Genomic DNA, 21367 nt, shown 5'->3' on the forward strand with positions numbered 1-21367 from the left:
AGTTGCTCCAATGTTGAAATTGACGAAACATTAACAATTTTCAAATGCCATGGATGATAGGAAGGCAGCTCCTAGAGAGCAAATCCTGGGGAACCTCATGTTTAAAGACTAAACAGAAGGAAAGCAATTAACACGGAATATGGAGGAAAAAAATAGCAAGAGCTGTAGGAGAAGAACCGAGGGAAAGTTATCCATTTAGGCATGAGTTTCAAGACTGAGGAAATATTATTTTACGGTGTCAGATGCAGCTGAAATGTCAAACAAAAGGTCACCTCCTTGTTCGGGTCTTTCCGGACTCTGTCACCAGAGTCGATTTCTCCCTCTGTCGTGCTCTCACAGCACACTGCCTGTCCTTCTCTCGAAGCCCTTCCTGGGTGTGGTGTTTGGGTCCCCGGCTCCCTTCGGTGGGCTCTCTGATCACCCCTTCCACTGCAGGGTCCTGAGCACATGGCCAGCCCTCCAACACTGCCGAATAAACACATGGTCACAAAAATTGTGGCTAATTATCAAATTATTTTTCACATGTTTTCTCAGTCTAAAGCTAAGGAAGCTTTATTACCTACCCTGCTGGTAAGCAGCAAATTACCCAAAGTCAGGAGGGTTTGTTCCCTGGTCCTAGACAATTATTTATCAAAGATGGTAATATTTGTGTGCTACAGTGCTGATTTTTCTCTAACTCAAATTTAAAATGGTTTCACTTATATTTTGGTATTTGTCTAAGTGAAGAGTTAAGAGTTTGTGAAGGTGTTTGCTCTTCCTTTAAATTATGCACATTTATGTTCCAAGATGATATTCAGATTGCATTGACACAATAATTTTAGTAAATGGTTGTTTTGTGAAACAACTGTGCCTCCATCGAGGCAATGATGTAATAAATTCACTCCCATTCCTTTAGCTTTTATGAGGAAATCTGTTTTGTTTTATTAAGATATCTTAGTCAGGGAAATACTTATGTCTTTGTACAATATTTATATATTACAAACTGCCAGTGGTAGTGTTGGAAATATTGTTTTTTAAAGCTTATTATACTTTAGGGTTAATGAATCTTTACTCATATGTGTGGTGTATACAAAAAAAATAAAGATGTGGCTGAAAAGATATGAAAGAAAGTACAGTAGGGCTGGGTTACATTGCATGCAGACTATAAGTCAAAGACTCTAATCCATAGGTGGGGAGCCCATGTCTCCCTCTTTCCTGCCTGGGGTCTGGTAGTTGGTCACTTAATTGTTTCTGGTTGTATATGAAAACAATACTTAGCTCCCCAGTTTAGCATTTGAAAAAATCTGCTTACTTGGTTATAATAATTAGATATCATTAAAAGTCTTTTTATATCTATAAAACTCTGTGGCAGCTTTATGGTGTCAGTGGAGTGAAACTGTGGAAAATTGGGTGTCAGAAAATGTACAGGAGTAATTTGGGGAAGTCAACATTTGTAGATCTAGGAAGATTTTTCTTTTTATTGGAGTAGGATATTCACTTGCAGAAACACAATCAGCACATGTGGGTTTCGGCCCACTGCAATCCACTCACCTACTTCCTGGTTACTGCGCACTAGCTTTTGGTAGCTTCTGCCTTATTACTTTAGAGGTACATGGGCACATTTCCCTCTCTGTCTTTCCCTCTGAACTTTTGTAGCATAGTGGGCAAGAGGACAGACTTTAGAGTCTTCTGGATGTGGATTTGAGTTCAGGGTCTGACACTGATATAGCCTTGGACTAGTCGCTTGACTTCTAAGTTTCATTTTCCTTATCTGTAAAACGTAAATGATAATAGGGCTATTTGAATATTAAATGAGATAATGTATATACCTAGCACATTGCCTGATGTATAATAATAGCTCGACAAATGTGAGCTATTACGGAGGCTCCATTTTCTCTACTGTTTTTCTGGCCTCTTTTCTATTTTGGAAACACCTCCTTGGCTTCCTATTGACTAGAGGGCATTTCCTTGGCCTCTTGCCCTTATTTAATGCTACTTTGAGGATCTCTGTTGGCAGGTATTCTTGATAAACCTTTATTCATTTGCTTGCCATTTTATTTTTTCAAAGGCCATGTGGAGTGATCAAGAGCCCTCTGGAGACATTGCCTTGTCCCAGATGCCACTTTCAAATTTCGAAGCTGTATGATCTTTCCAAGTTTAATTAACCTAACAATATTCTCATGCACTAAATGAACAATAATGATAACTATCTCATATATTTGATATGAGGGCATTACATGAAATAATATACATAAAACATTTAGATTGTGCAGAATAAATGCTTTCTGTGACTTAGGAGCCCTTTGGAGCCCAGCTCCTCCTAGTTGGTACTTAATTCATCTAGACTCCAGATCAGTGACCTTTGATTTTTATTATGTAGGTAAATCATATTTATACAAGTTACCCTAATACAACATTATTAGCATAATCACAGTAATAGAATATAAAGAATATATGTATTAAACACACGTACACATGTAAGATACTTATGTTTTTTGGGTTTATTAGATGAGGTGTGTTGAGTGCAGCTGTGTGTTGTGAAAATTATGCGGCACTGTGCTTGGAGCTTAAGGAAGTCTTTTTTTTAATGATTGAATGGACGACAGCTTCAGTGTGTTATGAACACTTGTATTTATTACGCCATAAATTCCTGGCTTTTGATGGCCTTTCGTTCCAATTTTAAGCTAAGGATGTTCAGGGACAAGATTTTACTTGCATAGCTCATACTTTATGTATTAATGCAGTTCTTCCTTTGTGATACTTAGTTGTTGTAGGTAATATTGGGTTTTAGTTTTTGTATGCTGTTTTAAGCACAATTTGGTGTTTGTGTATCATTTTTGATTTAAAGAGTAGAAAAGTTACCATTTGGTAGATATAAGGCTTACCCAACTATCTGTGGATTTAGTTATTTACTATTAGAGTGAGCCAGTCTATGAATTTTCTCCCTATCTCTTTTGTCTTATATCTGGCCCATAATAATTTGCTATAATTGCATCATTTCTTCAATCCTTTGGGCTGAATTCAACACAAACTTTTATTGTGATTAATTTCACTGTACATGCTTACACTTCTGAGTGAGCCGAAAGAGTTGTGAGAGTTAAGTAAATGAAGTGGATTCAACAGAAATCTTTTCATAATCCTAGAAATTAATCACGAAGGCATTTGTTTAGCATCTAGTAAAAGCATAAAGTATTTTAGTAAAGTTAACATCAATATCCATTTGATAATTATTCTGTCATTTAAGAAAATGTTTCTCAATTATTTCCTGTTATTTTCCTAAAACACACAGCTTAAAACACAACAGAGGTGGTACAGTTGCTTATGGTCACAAAGAACATTTCATATAAATAGTTCTTGGATTTTTTACAATACCATTGGTCTCCATTTTGCACAAATAATGAACCATTTAGAGATAAGATTGGACGGCTACTGGAATCCAGAAAACACAGCTGTTAAGAAATCACAGGAGTCAGATCAATTTTGTCTAAGAAAAGAAGTATAAGGACTGGCAGAAGTTGGAAGAAATGTGACAACACCATCCACCTGCACTTCAGTAAAATAGCGTGGTGGTTAGAAACAGGGCTTTGAAGTCAGATAGCCCGACTTTAAGTCCTGTTCTGCCACTTACTCACCCTGGGACCTGAATGACTTAACCTCTCCACACCTCAGGCTCCGCATATATAAACTGGGGATAGTCATAAAACTGAGGTAGTTTGTTGTGAGGCATGTGTGAGATCATGTATAGTGAATGCCCAGCACAGTGTAGTAAGCTCTCACTAAACAGGTTATGAAGTGTCCACAAACAGGGAGTTTTACACACCAGTCTGTGTCATCCATTAAAATGATCACACTGGTGGAATTACAGCCATGGTATAATCTTTAGTTTGCTAGCAACTGTAGGCGGGTTTAAGTGAGTAAAATGACTCATATGCTTGTCTTGGTTCTAAGTATCTGTTGTTGGCAATTTTGTCATTCAACCCTGCCCCCAAATGTGGGAATTATATTCAACAACCAGTAATTATGTTTCTCATCAGTAGTAATGGTATTTAAATACTATTACATCACTTCATATCCTTTTTCTCTGTGAGTCATCTAAATGTAGGAGGTACTACTCTGATTGGGAGTTCTAGGGAACCAGCGATATCATTCTCCTTAAGAAGGAAGACACAGGAGACTGACAGAGGAAGATCCAAATGGCTCCTCTTGGCTGATTGGAGGGCATGTTATTAGATCTGAAGCGAAAGGGCTTATTAGCCTGCCTTGACTTAGACTTACCTGCTGGGTGACTAGCGCTGCTGAGCAGCCCCAGGCCTCTCCTCCGGATGGGTGCCTTCCCGTGTGGGAGCAGATCTGAGGACAGGCACCCAGGGGCAGGTGGCTGAGAGGGAAAGGTGCGAGCTCAGCCAGCCTCGCTCAGGTGCGCCTTTCACACTCGACTCCAGATGTCTTTCTGCCCACATGAGAGGAGTGAGGGAGAGTGGGGAGAGAGCCCTGGAGTGTCATTCCAGCCAAGGTCCTTCCATGTGGCCCTGCCGCATGATGGAAGCACACACGGCCAAGTGAACGGGACCTTCCAGTAAAGACAGTGAGACCGTGAGGTTCCACGAGTAGGTTGGGAAGCTAGATAAAGGGAAAGCATGCGCAGAGAGTAGTTGGGGACGCAGACGTGGCAGACGCGCTTCTGGCTCCCTTCATCTTTCAAGAGCCCCCTGCATACATTTATTCATGCAGCTCTGTCTGTTATGTCTGTCTGTCTGCCCGTCCGTCCATCCATCCATCCATTGATTTATTCATTCTTCAATGCATATGAAGAATTAGTAAATAATCAGAAGCACTAATTAGAAATAGCTTGTGACTGCTCATGAATTTTAGACTCAGTAAAATCTTAAATGCCACCTTAAAATAGAATTTAAAAAACAGAATAAAATATATGAGAAAGCTGAGAATCTTTAACAAAGGTGTACTTTTTGCAATGAAGGGACATTTGAGAAATAGCTTTTATATCTGATTTTAAAAACCAATTGATATATTAGGTGGTTACCTGGTTGAAAATTCACATTAGTAGTGAATTTTGAATAATTTTTCTTATCCTTTTAAGAAATATTTAGTGAGCATTTACCACGTGCTAGGCACTGTGATGGATCGTAGAGATACTGGGATGGAGGAGGTACTGTCTTTAGTCAGGGAGATTACAGTTTAATAGAAGAGACTTGTAGTACTAAATGATAAATAAAATATCAAGGGTACTAGGCTGAAATACAGTAGATCAAAAGATGCAGTGGCCATATCTACCTTTACAGCAACAGGCAGCGCTAAGGCAGATCACCTAGAAGCAGCCTATGATTCATGATTAAATTTGAGGAAAAAAATTACCTTCTCTCTTACAATGAATCCTTGTCAATAATTATTTCTAGGACTTTAAAAATTAGTTTCTTATCTTTCTAGAAATTAGGAAGCAAGTAATAGAAGTCTGCCAAAGAATTGGTGTTAAAACTACAATTTTAAATATTTTGTTAGTTATAGAAATATAAAATACCTACCTGATGTTGAGTGCTCCATGTTTAAAATATTAGAGATGTGTATCCTATTCTTAAGTGTCTTAAAACATATGCTTTTATATATTACATATATGACAATGTATATTCATATATGTATGGAAACAACTTACCAATTTTAAAATGTCAACCTTTTTACTTGTAAAAGGAAGAGGAGGACCTGGAGAATTGTGGGGGCCTCCGTGAAATGGAGGTTGAGATGGCCGTTGGGAAATCAATTGGAAGAGAAATTGTTTGGGCAGTAGATTACAAATGCACTAACAGAAGAAGGCGGGTGGGTGCAATGTCCTTGCTTGGTCCGTGTAGCAAGGGCAGTTCTGCAGAGGTCCTGGGTCCCCTGTGGGGAGGTGGGAGATCAAGTCAGGAGAACTTTGCTACACCCCATTTACCCTCCATGCTTAAAAGTTGGACTTCTATGTGAGAATTTGAAGAAATGTGTTCTGCAAATTTAATGGAAAATTTACAAACGATTAATTTAAGACATAATCTGAAGAGTTGATATAGTGCTAATAGTGATATAATGGAATATTTTGAATGGAAAGGTGAAACCATATTTATGCTGATAATTAAAATAAAAGCTAAAACTGAAGAGCATTTAGGGTTGTTTATTTTGACAGCTTTTTAAAAATGAGACGATGCATAGATTAAACCAGAGGAATATGAAGATGTGCACGGATACTCGTGTGGCTCTGCCGAAGAGGAGACGTGGGCATTTCTGAGGACTTCGGCTTTATGGCACTGGTTCTTTCATGCGCCCAGCTTTCGGCCTTGGACTGTCTCCTCCTCGATCTTGATTATTTATACTGTTTTCATAATTGCAGCTATGATCAGAATCTTGTGTTGTTGTGTTGTTCCCAAGTGAACATGAGAAAGAGGAAAGGAAGCCAAATGATGTTTCTAAGATTATGACACTGTCGGGGGAAGGAAAGAGATAAATGGCTTTTTGAGGTTATGCATTTTTTGATGAGACCTGTTTAACATGGAATCACCTGAGTTATGAGAGATGGAAATAGGACTTGGCTGAAGCGCAAGGGAGCGCTGGATTACAGACCCACTCCCCAGCCCCCTGGAGGGAACACAGGGGGCAGGGCATTCTGGAGCAGTTCTTCGGGCAGGGCCACAGGTGGTGCTTCCGGCTTCGGCTCTCTTGGTATCCCGGGATGCTGTTTTTGAAACAGCTTTCTCAGGGGGAGGGCAGGTGTGTGTAGCTTTCAGGTGCCCAAATTTAATTTCATCTTGCACAGAATGACCAATTTAAATAAGTGATATTTCAGGTTCTCTTGTGGCCGGTGTACCTTCCTTTATTTAGTTTAGTTTTAGTTTTGTTTTGCTGTCGATCTGCCTAGTTCTGCTTATTTTTCCTCTGAGCATTCCTTCCAGCCTGGATCTAGAGCATGGCAAAATAAATGCTCAAGTTTTTAGCAGTGGTGCCTAGTGAGATTTTACTATTAAAAAAAAAAAAATCTTTATTCTTGGTGTATCTCAGTCCATAATATACTGAGAAAGTAATCCAGGAACCTGAAACCATTGCTTAGGCACTTTATTGAAAGATTAGATGGAATTAAGGAACTCAAGTCATAGACATGAGCAGCTTATTCAAATTACTTCAGAAAAAAAAAGCATTTGCTATACGAATACTGTACAACAAACTGGAAACAAAGCCATCAAGAACTGATGGCTGAAGCAGCTTCAGGGATGGGCGGGCTCTTTTGGGGCTAAAAGGCCTCTCTGATGATGACTCCGCTTTGCTCTGCGCGTCAGGTACTGTTTTCCTCTCTGCAGCAGCTGCTCTTTGTCAGCTTTCTGGTGGTTTCTGCTTCCTCATTTGTGCACCTTGCCTTTGGTCGCCATTGCAATTATGCTCTTTACCTCCCGATGTTTCATCTAACTCCCATTGCAAGTTGATTCTCTCAGTTTATCCTAGTCCGGATTCCTAAGAGAGGACTTCTGGAATAAACTGTGTTAATGCATTCTGAAACTTTGCACCTGTGAGAAAGGGAGGGGTAGATGCACTGATATATTGGAGCCAGCCTGAACTCCGTGTTCAGTGACATCACCTTGGTGGCTTGGTGTTGGCCACCACAGTGGAAGTAGCACAGCATGGAAACTGGCAGATGCCACAAACCAGAGAAGTCTGTCACGGCCTTCTTTCCTTCAAGAACCAGTTGCTAAACCTTTCTTGGCTCGCTACTGAGGAGATTTGTAGGTGTCGATAAGCACAGTCTCCAAGGTCTGCTGTTAAGCAAAAGAGAGTAAGATGCTGAAGAACTTATAGAATGAGTCTAGTTTTTGAATAGGAAAGGGGGTTTAGGTATGTGTGTGTGTGCATACATACATGCAGATTCTTGTATGGCCTGGAGAGCATTTTTGGTTGGTAACAGTGGCAGCTTCTAGGAAAGAGGTTTAGGTTTGGAGTGGGGTGTGTGTATGCGTGCAGATCAGAGTTTAGTTTTAGATACTTTGTTGATTATGAACATTTAAAAGCCAATGAAATTTTTACATCATCATAGTAATGTCAGTGTCATTTATTTCAGTCTCAAATATTATGAGGTGTGTAGGAAGGAAATATAATCCTAACGTTGAAAGTGTCAAGGTCAAATGAATTCACTTTTCCCTTATGCTGCCAAATTCACAGCCATGCCTCTTTGTCTGTTATTTCATATTTGACTGAATTCTGTCACTCTCTGCTTTGCTCGTTCTGAGATTTCTAATGGTCCTCTAACCCTTTTTTTGGTGTCCTATATGTAAGCTTTTACTGCGCTGCTAATAATATCCATGGTCTTATTCGTTGTTTAGACTCTGTTTTCTTATCGAAGGTACCTTGTATTTCCTGTTCTTATATAAGCTGGTTGCTCTCTAGGCAGCTGCAGAGTTGGCATCTTGAAATGTCTAATTTTAGCTTCTTGAGATTTCATGGATCCTGTGTCTGCCCCTCTTTTTGATTCTGTTGAAGAAAAAATTATTCTAACACTTGTTAGAACAGTAAAGAAGACTTTACCAGAACTATTGCAATAGGTACTAAGACTGTCATGACAGGGGAGTGAGATCAGGCTCAGTGCCGAATACGGTAAGGACACATGGGGATGGGTTCCCAGCCAACAAGTGGAGTAAGGAATCCAGCGGATGCACAGTTACTGAGAGGAGACATCAAGGGTAGGGGGATCCTTGCTAAACTGACTGAACAGGATTCTTGGTAAGGGCAGGCCAGGGTGATCAGATATCACAGGTGCGGGCTGGGGAACTCTTGCTCAACTGACTTAGCAGGATTCTTGCTACAACTGGATGAGGCAGCCAAAAGACAGGATGCGAGGCCAAGGTCAAGGCCTAGCTGAGAAGAGTCTCTGTGGAGCCTGATTAACTTTGGACACTAGAATGTCTTTGTCGATTCTTTTGGTTGTTCTTTTGTTGTAATATATGCTCAAATTCTTTCTAAAAGAAACATCGCAAGGCAATAAACTCTGAACCCTTGTATTAGTTTCTTATTGCTGCTGTAACAAATTATCATAAACTTGCTGGCTTGAAACAACGTAAAGTTTTCTTACAGTTCTGGAGGCCAGAAGTCTGAAATCACTTTCGCTGGGGTAAAGTCAGGGCATCAGCCGGGCTTGGAGCCAGTAGAGGAGAATCCATTTCCTCACCTTTTCTAACTTCTGGAGGGGCCTCCTGCTTTCCTTGGCTCAGAACTCCTTCCTTTCTCACATCATTGCAACCTCTTTTGTCCATCAGCCCCTCTCCTATTTCTTTCTTTGACCTAATTGTCTCCGTTTTATAAAGTACCTTGCGATTACATCAGGCCTACCTGCTTGGTCCAGGATAACCTCTCTCCATCTCAAGATCCTTACTCAATTACTTCTGCAGATCCCTTTTGCCAGATAAGGTGTATTCACAGGTTTAGAGATTCGGATGTGGATATTCGGAGGAGGGTCATTCTTCAGGTCACCAACCTTTTAATATCTAAAAATGTTTTCATTTTTTCCTTATGCTTAATTGATAGTTCTGGTTGGTATAGAATTCTAAGTTAATGATTTTTTTTTCTCAGAACTTCGAAAATAGTGCTTCATTATCTTCTAGCTGATAAGAAGCTTGATGCCAGTCTGATTCTCACTCCTTGATGTATGACTTGACATTTTCCCCTTTTTCTAAGTTTCCGAGACCTTTTGCTTCTACAACTGGCTTACTCTGGGTATGAACTTAATTTCTTAGTATCTGATTAAGTATAATTAATGTTCGTAAGCATGCCTCTAACATGGCAGATAGTTTTGCAAAGTAGTTTCCAAATTGTAGGTCCTGACCCATTTCAAAGAAAGGAGAAAGCGATGAAGGAAAAGGGAAAGAATAAATAAAATGGAATAGAAATTTTCACAGTACCATCCTACAGTAGCTATACATATTGTTACAAAAACCATTTGTTTCACTTGTATATGTGTGGTGTGTTAAAAATTTCCAAAACCTTCCAGAATTTAGCATGTATTTGCGTAGTGTCTGAAACAGGCGCAGTTTTCACAATAAAAGTTATCATTAAGCTTCCGTTTAGATATAAACTATAGTTGAAGAGAACATTCCTACTTAGCTTTAGTATAATGTTTTAAGTAAAAACTTTCTTTGTTGCTCCATGACAAGTTTTATTAAAAGTAATAAGAATGTGGCTAATTTTGAATTAAAAGATTAAGGCGTATTCTGAAGCCGTTTGTTTAAAGCCCTGTTTGTTATGAGATGGAATGCTGGGTGTAGGCTGGTGTGGTTCATACTTGGGATGTAGCATGAAAGACATGTTTTTACCCTCAACAAATATCATCTTTGTTTGAATATCTGTAGTCTGTGTAACCACAGCAAGGTCTTTTTTTCCCCTTAGAATGCATCTCAAACTTCTTTCTTGTGCTTGTTTCAGTTTAAAGTAGAGCTGCCCTCCGCTTTTCTGTTTCAGTTTGTTGCAGAATGTGTGAGTTACCACCTGACACCCTTGGTGTGCTTGAGAACTCTAAAATAATAACGAAATCTTGGAATAGATAAATTTTCTGTATGAGGGCTGAAGCTGTTGTTAATTCCCAAGGCCAGACTGGCTATCTAACAAAGGGTAACGTACTCTTTAAATTGAAATTATCAATTTATATATATTTAACATTCATCTTTCAAAATGTACTCTAGGAAAAATAGTCTGCTATAGATTTTGTTTTATTGGATCGAATTTGAAATTTAATAACTAAATGAATCATTCATTAGAATTTGAGGTTAACTTAGTGGATAAGTTACAATGCCCGCTTTTTAAAAAATGTAATTCAGAAGGATACTTGATTTTTAAAAGATCTTGGGTTTAAATGGAATTAGAGGTCTTCTTAAATGTTATAGTTGTCAGTTTTTAAAACACTTCTTAAAATGCTATAGTCTTCCATAAATTTTTGTCCAGAGATGTCTTCTTGTGTACTAGAGTGTTTATTTAATCCAAACATCTTTTTATCCCTACTGCTTAAAATATGCCTCTTTTACTTTGAAACCATGTGATACTGGCTATAAAGTCAATAAAAATAATTTGATTTAATTTGGCTTGAATAACGTAGTAGGTTTTTTAAATTTGATAATGACATGTGATGTAAGTACTAAGTAACACAGCTGTCCTTGTTTGATAGGTGTCTGGGACTCTGTGCACACTTAAAACGGACACAAGACAGCTGTCAATAGCCCTGTGGTCAATGTTTTAGGGCAAACTCTTTGTTCTTGCAATGGAATTTCTAAATAAGCAATCAGAATGAAACCGAAGGGAGTATTTGAGTGTAATTCTTAACAAAGTTCTCAGCTGGAGATCAGGCATTCTGAAACTTAATTTAGCTATTCTAAATTCTGCTTAAAGATATTGCTTCTTACTCTAAAGGTGATTCTCTCACAACACGTTATTGAATAACGTCTCTAAACTCATGTTGAAAAAGATTGACATTTACATTTAGTCTCTTCAAAGAAGCAGGTTTGGCTATATTTTATAAAATTAGTTTGACTTTAAATTTGCTCTCTTTTTAGAATATAGTCATTAATATTACAAAATTTTCTCCCCACGAGAGACTGCAAGGATAAGGAATTCCTAAAGTAATTTAAAGATATAGAACATTTATTTGTTTTAGAATCAACTGTTCCAATCATATCTGTGTTCCGTAGAGTTAGGATACAATTTCATCCAGTTCCAGTACGCCTCTATTAGGTTTTCTTTTCTGGAAATCTCTAGACTACAGACGATCCATGTAAAGCTTTATATCTTGCAGTTTGTCACGATGTTTTCTTGGGTTACTTTGCATCTTCACTCTCCAGCTCCATACCATTTCCATTTCTTGCCTTTGTACTTTCAAACATTTTCTTGTTACGTTGGAAATATAGTTGAGACTCCTACAACTGGTAGCAGAGATAAAGGACTGGTATAAAATATGTTCAAAGAAAACACTTATCCATTAAATTAGGCCTAATCGCCATAGAAATTCGTGCTTCGTTGTTTTGATAATGGAAATAGAACTTAATAGTCAAGTTTTCTAGCTTGATATTATTTTATATTGCCTTGCTTTCCCTACCCTTTTGTAGAAATGTGAATATGATGTTTTAAGCTGGGCAACAGAAGAGGGAAAATGGAATTGACAAAAGTTCATACGTCTAAAATAGAAAAATGAATATGTATATTATTATCCCAGCCTTTTGATGGCATTAGTTCACTGGAAAATCTGAACATCTAGTCTGTTTTTTTGTTATTTTATTGAACCATTCTATCCTGTATTCACATTCCCCCCAAAGGATAGCATATTGACACTTTAGAGTCTGACTGAGAAAAAGCAGTGACATAAACATTTTTTACCAAGTAAACTTTTAAAAATTTACAAATTTCCATTTTGCCCTTTTTGCTCTTATAAACAACCTTGTGCTTTGTTTGATGATCTCATGGACATAAATACCTAGAGGTAGAGTTATGGGGCAAAGGATATGTTTGTTTTTAAGAGTTTTGATACATATTATCAAATTGCTTTCTAGAAAGATTTTATGCACTTATAAATACTCTACATTTTATAGCACCTCAGCGTCAGGTGCTGCACATTTCCTCACACCGTTGTCAGTGCTGAGTAATATAACTGCAGTTTTTGGTCAGCCTGAGATAGGTGCAAAGGGATATTTTAAAACTTGTGTATCTTTAGTTTCTAATGGGTTTGATCCCCCGCCCCCCGCCCCGCCTCGTGTCTTGGTTTTTAAATTTAGATTTTATTTTTATCAAAGCTATACTTGGTTTAAAGATTCAGCAGTCTGTAAAACTTATTTTGAAAAATAGCCGACTTCCATACTCCTGCTCCTGTCTGCCCACCCCACAGAAGTAAGAGCTCCTTACTCCCCCAGCTGATGCTTGTTCATTTACTTCCATGGTGTGAGCTAATGGGCCTCTCTTGCCACATCCTGCTTCTGCAGCATTAGGTATTATGAATTGATTTCCAGCTTTGAGGGGTGAGGATTTGGTTTTCTATGCACCCAACCTCTGCTACGCACATCCCTTAGACTCTAAAGAAGTTGATGCTTTTGATCAACTCCCTGTTTTTAACTCCACCCTTCCCTGTCCTCAGGAATTACCATTTACCATTTGCTGAGCTTTTGAGAGAGGGGATTTAAAGGACCCCTCTGTTGTTATTTTAGTGAAGTTACAGGAGGAATGGATATCAAAATGTGTGTTCTCTCTGCCATCTTTAATTGGAAGTCCTTTTTCTGGTCTTTAGTAATCACTTCTATAAAGTAATAGTTAAAATTATGGGCTATGGAGTCAAGACTGTCTGGGTTTGAATCTGGCTTTGCTGTTAACTGGCATTATGACCTCAAGACAAGTTGGTTCAAATCTCTAAACCCCATTTTTTTCATCTGTGTCATAGGGTTAATGCGATACCTATCTCAGAGTGTCGTTGCGAGAATTAAATGTGATAAGGCATGTAAAGTGTTCTTCACAGTAGAATCCGCTGCCTGGCAGTGTCTTACTATCTGCCAGGCACTTAGTAAGTACACAAATATAGTCGTCGCTGCTGTTGTTACTCCTCTGAATTTCTCGCTCATGTCCTTGGCCCAGTTTTCTAGTAGAATGCTTGCCTTTTGCTTCTTGATCAGACATGCCATTTACACAGTCTGTCATTGGTCTTCTGTTTTTATTTATGGTACTTGGGATATGTAATCATGTTCATACTGTTTCATGTTATAATCTCTACTTTTGTTGTTAGATTTGTGTTTTTGAAAGATGCCTGGCGGTAATAATAAGAAAGAAGGATGTACGTGAGGGAGAGAGTGTGGGGGCGGGGGTTAAACTGGAGATTATTATAGTATTTGGGGCAGTTCATAAGTGGGACCTGAGAGGCTCAATGAAAAAATGATTATTTTTCATTGGCTAAGAGAAATAATTTTTTTAAACTCCTAAAGTATATCACACTAGTTTATTTTATGGACAAATTACCTTCATTTTTAAAAGCCTTCTTGAATGTTCTTATCATCTACCCAGATGGATTTCATCTGAAAACTTAGAGCTTTCAATTCAGTTTTTCCTTTAATACTCATGTCTATGAAATTTGATCCAAAGTTGATTCTCTAGGGATAAGATTTATCATATCCCCTAAGTTCATGGTATGTAGATAAATTTGCTTTCTTTTGGATATCATAAATAAAATGAAATGGCAGATATATTAATATTTCAAGGTTGTATTTACAGATACTTAACTCATCCTTTTAGATTTCATTTTGCCGGTTTGTCATTTTAGGCAGTATGGATTTATTGTTTTATTTGTGTTTTTTTTGTCTTAGTTTCATAATTAATTAACTTTATGATTCTTTAAATAACAGTTCGTCTAAATTTAATTTCTCCACAGATTCAGACCAGGATGTAGCACTCAAACTTGCCCAGGAGCGAGCTGAAATAGTTGCTAAATATGACAGAGTAAGTATTCATATTTACTCTTTGACTAAGTTTTATTAGGAAAAAAACATATAAATAGAAATGGACTTGCTTTTTGGAGAGCTTAAATTACAGAAGTTTATTTACTTCATGTGACCATTGAAGTCATCTTTTTTCTCTGACTTCATCTCTAAATTTTCTCTCCCACCCTCCCTCGGCTTTAGACACTCCAGTCTCTTGCTGTTCTTCCAACACGCCAGGCTTGCTCCCGCCTCAGGGCCTTTGCAATGGTGTTTTTGTCTTCCTAGAACTCGTATATCCTGAGTATTCTCATGCCTCATTGCCTTACCTCTCCAGATCTTTACCCAGATAATACCTTCTTAGCGAGCTCTCTGACCACACAGTTCGATAATTCCCCTGTACCCCCTGCACTCCGTATCCCCTTTCTCTCCCTTATTTTTCACCATAGTACTTATTATGTCTACGTACCATATATTATATTATTACTTTGTTTGTTGTCTGCTCACACTCCTAGAATGTAAACTCTCTGAGGGTAAGAATTTCTTTTATTGATTTACTCTTGTATCCTAAATAACTAGAAGGTTCCTGACTCATACTAGGTAGGTATTCAGTAAATATTTTAATATGTTAGTATGTAGAATTAAATAACCATTTTATTCATAATTCATACGTAATATCGAAAATTTAACCTGGATCTGAAAATTTGAATTTATACACTTATATATAACCTCCATTAGCATTTTATCCTTATATTAGTTATGGAATCTGGTTTTCGATGTCCTGGGAATTCACAATTGTCAATGGTTGACTTGTCTCATTATTGTCTTACCTCTCAAAGTCTGCGATGAGTCTCAGCAGTTATTTATAAATGTCATTTTTTATATCACTTGCATGTAATTTCATATGTGTTATTTTTGATTATTTGTGAGAGTAACAGGAGCATAAAATTACAGAAGGCCATTTGGACTGTGCCCTGCTTCCAGGGAGCATATAGGCAGTGTGCGACTCACCTGTCATGTGCCCAGGTTCATTATTAAGTTGGTAGTTTGGAACATGAGACAGTTTCCCATTATTGTGATTAGGTTTTAGTGTAGTCCATGAAAAGCCTAATTAATTTATTTGACCTCTTAACTGGTTTAAAACCAATAGAACTATCATTCATTAATGCTTGCATACATTTTTTTTTGCATGCAGCTAATACTTAGTGACCAGGCTATGTGTCGTGGCAGGCTCTGGGGATGCACACTACAGACATGAATTAGAGCAGTCCATGCCTACAAGAAGCTCACAGCCTACTCAGAAGAGAACACATGAGCAGACTTTTACAAAACATACTCAGATGGAGGGGTCCACAGGACAATTGGATATTGAGTCTGAAATTTGAGTGGTTGGTATAGACAGTGACATTTGGGGTTCCTGCACCAACAGTGCTGTTAGCCTCAAGGATAGAGTGGGAGAGCTCTGGGCACTCATACAGTTAAAGGCACCCATGAAAAAGCCATCAGAAGAAGAGTTAGGGACAAAGAGTGGGGTGGCATCATGGAGACTCAGGAAGAGGGAGTGAGCCACACTGACAGGTGCACCAAAAAAATTCGTTGGTCAAGGGCTGAAGCGGGCCTCCTGGTTTCGGCAAAGGGAGATCATTTCTGACCTTGGCAGGATAGTGTCAGAGCTGATATAGCTGTAAAGTACAAATGTACGGTGACAAAGTTGATAGCCCATTCTTCTGAGAAGTTTGGATGAAAAGACAAATACTTTTTGTCTAAACATATTCACTCTGAAACTTTAAAGTTCAGCAGTTCACTGCTGAGTAGTTTTCTTATTCTCCATTGCTCCTTCCTTCCCAGGTTTTCACAGGAACCCAGGTCTGATCAAGGCTTAGCCGCCTGTCAGGTGTTGTTGACATACAGCATCTTCCAAAGTTTGTAACTAGGAAATAGTGATTATATGCAAAAATAGTTGTGTTTTTTTTAGTTAATTAACATGACCAATGCCTGATTTCCAACTCTTAGTGAAGAAGCAAAATATCCCAAGAAAACATCATTGTGACAAACTATAAGATGTAAAGCTTTACATGAATGATCTGTAGCCTAGAGATTTCCAGAAAAGAAAACCTAACAGAAGTTGTACTGGATCTGGATGAAATTATATCCTAACTTTATGGAAGAAAGACGATGTACTTTAATATGATTCGAATAGGTGACTCTAAAACAAATAAATGTTCTATAAATGTTTTTATGTTAGTACATAAAAATAATTTTTAAGGGTTTTTTATTTTAAAAAATTATTTAGTTTTATAGATTCCCAATAACACCCTTCTTGTCCCCTATTATAGGGACGAGAAGGTGCAGAGATTGAGCCTTGGGAAGATGCTGATTACCTTGTTTACAAAGTCACGGACAGATTTGGCTTTTTACAGTAAGTTTCATAGATTGAAAGCTAACTTTTTTTTAATAATGTTTCTGTGGACACCTATTACATTGATTTTCTTTATTTTTAATAACATTGCTGTGAATAAGATTCTAGGACTGGCCCTGCAACACACTTTTTGTTATTAAATTCCTGGCATTTTTAACCTCTATGATTGAAATGAAACTATTTTGTAAGAATACAATTTTTATTATTTGTTGTATTTTAATAAGAATATTAAGTGCAATAAATGAATTGTATTAATAATTTAGCAGAATTAAATGGAAATGAATAACAATTTGTATTTCCAAAATAATTATAAAACATTTCATTTTACACAAAAGCATTTAAAAAATAATTAGCAATTATAACTTTAGTGTTATGCAGCCTGAAAATGAGCAGTGAAAAGAAATACCATTGATCTTCCTTATAGTTGTAAATGTATTCATGTTATTGCTTCTCAAAATTAATTCCATTTATCCTGAGTCTGTTATATGATGAGCTGAGGGAGGTCTAGACCACTACAAAGTGATCGAAAGGATTTTGACTCTTAAAAACATTCTACAGATGATGCAAATCTGCCTGGTCTGGTTCTGGCATTGTTTGGTCAGACTCCCGTGGGCTGGAGATTTCTTTTCAACTCTAAAGTTAGTTTGGTTCCATACAATTCGATGATGAACTTACTTTTCATTCAAATGTATTCTTTATCAGTCTTATTTATTATAAATAGGAAAAAGCCAGAGATTTTTATTTTATGACATATGATTAAATTTGAAGGACAAAAATACAATTTCTTGTGCAGTTCATAGCAGTAACTTATAGCATTGAGACCTTGCTTCCTCTTTCTGTTCAGTTTTCTTCCATTTAGTAAGTATTTTGTTGTATCATGTTTTTATCAGGTAAAACAAGCAAACAGACGAAACAGTTTGGGAGTTAGAGAACATGTACTCTTCCTGTGGCTTTGCGGGGCTCAGTTAACCATTTTATGCCTCATGTATAAACAGAAATCATTAACTGCATACTTTACAGTGTAGTAGAGGACTTGAAGAAATAAAATGATAGACTCCTATATGAAGGTCTGGACAAATGTGAGGTATTATTGTACTTAATGGCATTAGAATACTCAAAATGTACTCCTGAGTAGTTACAATCAGAAAATTTTGGACTTCAACAGACTAACAGAGCAGTATTTAATTATTATGAAAACACTCTTTTTAAATGAACCACCCACTTCCCCCTCTTTTTTTTTTTTTTTTTTTACAAGTAAATCATGCTTGGCCACAAATGTGGCAGGAAATGATTACACATTTGTGTGGGTTAATATGCACATCTGAGGTATACGAGTGAAGTTTTGAAGGACAGTTAGCATTGAGCAATTAGCATTTGAACATTTAGCACTCTTAGGATCAGTGCGTCCCAAATTTGCCTGAACATTAAAGTCAACTTGGAAATTTTTTTTTTAAATCGATTTCTAGGATCTATCCCAGATTTTGATTCAGAAGGTGGGATACTACTCAGCTCATTTTGACTTCCCTAAGTGTTTCTGATGGGAATGAGCCACTATAAAAGATGTTTCAATTATGTAATAGTCTAATATAGTACAAAATATATATGAAAAATCTGTGTATTCCAAAAAGGTCTAACAATTACCTGAATTCTCTTTTCCTGTTGCCTGAAACAATCTGAGCTAGGTCCTGGCCCAAGAACCTAGCCTGTATTTGGCAGTCTAAAAAAATGACACTCAGTTATTTCACGTTTGCTTTTCACCCTCTCTGCTAAGGTCCATTTGGCACTCGTGGGGGGAAGAATCAATCAATAGTTTATCTTAATAACGTTAGGTAATACAGCACTTACTATATCCCAGACACTGTTCCGAGCTCTTTACATGGATTAATTTACTTATTCCTCTCAAAAACTCCTTGGCATAGGTACTCTTTTTACCTTTTCCTTTTTTTAGAAGAAACTGAAACGCAGAGAGGTCACGCACCTTGCCCAGTTATGCTGACAGCAGGTGTCAGATCTGGCACGTGGACCTTAGCAGTCTTACAGCATAGCCTGTGTTGTGAACTTCTGCGTCACACTGCCTGCTACTGCTCTCTTATATTTTTAATAAGAAAAACGCAGAAGAAGGCTTCACAATGCCGAGGAAGAAAATTAAAGGGGGGAAAGGAGTGCCTAAAGAGAAAGGGTCCTGTTTGAAATGATCACGTCGACTGACATGTACTCATATGGCTGAGCTCTCCACTTCTTTGAAAACGAAGCTGATCGGTACCAGTTCTCATGCTATCACACCAATTTTTTTATTTACTCCATGGTGCAGTTCTAAGGCAGGCAGCACAAAGAAAACAATGAAGCACAGGCATGGATTTTAGTGTAGGGTTAGGCTTTATTACATTTCACCAAAGTCATTGACTTTTGTTCCAATGCCTATTTCATTAAAACTCTTTTTTTCCAGAAGCGGCTGCTGATGGCTTTTATTACTTGTCACTGTAGATTGGAGTTTTGTGTGCAGTGGAAGAAAGGCGCGTGGCCCAGACATTTCGATATTGCTGCTCCCTGTCACACACCTTGATGAAAGAGTATTTCTTTCTGCCATCTTAGTTCTTTGCAGTTTAGTTCTCCAATTTCGATTGGTTCTCCAATGAAATTGGGTTTTCAGTGTCAATATCAATACAATGCAATGTCGAAAACGAACTTCGTAGCCTTCTCTGAGGGCTGCTGGCTTCATACCTAATTATAGGTTTAGTAAGTTAAATTACTTGTTATGATATATGAAGAAGGATGACAGTGATTAGCAAACGCAGTACAGGACTAACTTGGTTTTATAACAGATTTCACAATAAATATGAAAACTGTTGCCAAACCAGCTTGGCTCGATGCTGGAACAAGAATGTCTTTGTTTAGTACTCGGAACCGGGGAGTTCGCCCCAGTCAGTTTGCCTGTGATGGAGTGACAGCTGGAGAATGGAGAAATTGAGCTTATTTAAGAAGTTAGAGAACTTTAAACATTTTCATCAAAAATAGTCACTGCTAGTTTGCTCAACAAAGAATGCTTGGTATTTGGATAATGATAGATAATGCTTTTAGGTCACAAGTTATTCATAGAAGAATTAGAAGTTGTACCAAAAATATAGATAAATTTAATAACAAGCTTCAGATTTTCAATTCCTTATCAAAATGTGTATATTTATAAGATTTAGCTGATTGTAGTTTACTATAACTATATAAATATTTGAAAACTATAAGGTATTTTTGTTTTTAAAGAATGTTTGTTTTGATGGCAAGGGCTTGAGAACTCTTTCTACCCATCTAATAATTTGACTCAAGTAAATCTAAGTTTAGACAAACTTAATAGTAAAAGAAAAATCATTTGATTAAAAATCGGGCTGAGGATCTGAATAGATGTTTTCCCAAAGAAAGACATCCATGTGGCCAACAGGAAAAGGTGCTAACCACCACTAATCATCAGGGAAATGCAACTCAAGATTACAATGAACTGTCTCCTCACACTAGTTAGAATGCCTCTTATCAAAAGGCAAGAAATAGTAAGTGTTGGTGAGGATGTGGAGAAAAGGGAACCCTTGTGCACTGCTGTGGAAGTGTAAACTGGTGCAGCCACTATGGAAAACAGTATAGAGGTTCTGCAGAAAATTGAAAATAGAACTACTGTATGACCCAGCAATTCCACTTGTGGGGATTTCTCGAAAGGAAATTAAATCATCTCTAGCCCTGTGTCCATTGTAGCATTATTCACAATAGCCAGGACATGGAAACACCTAAGTGTCGACTGACAGATGAATGGAAAAGAAAGTGTCATACGTGTTCAAACATACATAGTCAATGGAATATTACTCAGCTATTAAAAAAAAAAAAAAGGAAATCTTGCCATTGTGACAACATGGATGGACCTTTATGGAATTATGCTAAGTGACAAGTCAGACAGAGAAAGATAAATCCTGCATGATATCACTTATATGTGGCATCTTTAAAAAAGTTAACAAACTCATCGATACAGGAAACAGATTGGTGGGTGCTAGAGGTGGAGGTGAGGGGTAAGGGAAATGGGTGAAGGTGGCCAAAAGGTACAAACTTCCAGTTATAAGGCAGTAAGTCCTGGGATGTATGTACAGCATGGTGACTGGAGTCCACGGTACTGTTTTGTATGTTCGAAAGTTGTGAGGGAGTAGATCTTAAAAGTTCTCATCATGAGTTAAAAAATAAAAAAACCTAAGTATGTTTAGTGATGGATGCTAACTACACTTAACGTAACCATTTTGCAATATTTGCATATATCAAATCTTTATGTTGTACGCCTAAAACTAATATATTGTTATATGTCAGTTATGTCTCAATTTTAAAATAAATAAATGCACATTAAAACATCTTAGACAGAAGGAGCTCGTGATGGGGGCTGCATAGGCAACCAGACCCTGGTGGGGTTGCCGCAGGGCAAAAGGAAATGATGGAAAGTATTGGGGTGGAGGGAAACCAAGACCAAGTTTGTGGACTCCTGGATTTTGCC

General features: G+C 37.6%; 1 protein-coding gene across 3 annotated transcripts in view; it reads left to right on the forward strand.

Moving 5' to 3' along the window:
- The window catches only part of USP6NL (USP6 N-terminal like), a 137719-nt gene that overhangs the window by 61195 nt on the left and 55157 nt on the right, over nucleotides 1-21367 (forward strand). For 2 of the 3 annotated variants that reach the window (XM_016133329.2, XM_016133326.2), the window contains exons 3-4: nucleotides 14390-14457; nucleotides 16772-16854. In XM_016133329.2, the coding sequence (XP_015988815.2) occupies nucleotides 14390-14457; nucleotides 16772-16854 (151 nt within the window). Of the gene's footprint in view, nucleotides 1-5609; nucleotides 10609-14389; nucleotides 14458-16771; nucleotides 16855-21367 lie in introns of those variants that run through there. The other variant, XM_016133337.2, reaches the window with a different exon arrangement.

The sequence above is a fragment of the Rousettus aegyptiacus genome, unplaced genomic scaffold, assembly GCF_014176215.1.
Source record: "Rousettus aegyptiacus isolate mRouAeg1 unplaced genomic scaffold, mRouAeg1.p scaffold_m13_p_10, whole genome shotgun sequence".
Taxonomy (NCBI): Eukaryota; Metazoa; Chordata; class Mammalia; order Chiroptera; family Pteropodidae; genus Rousettus; species Rousettus aegyptiacus.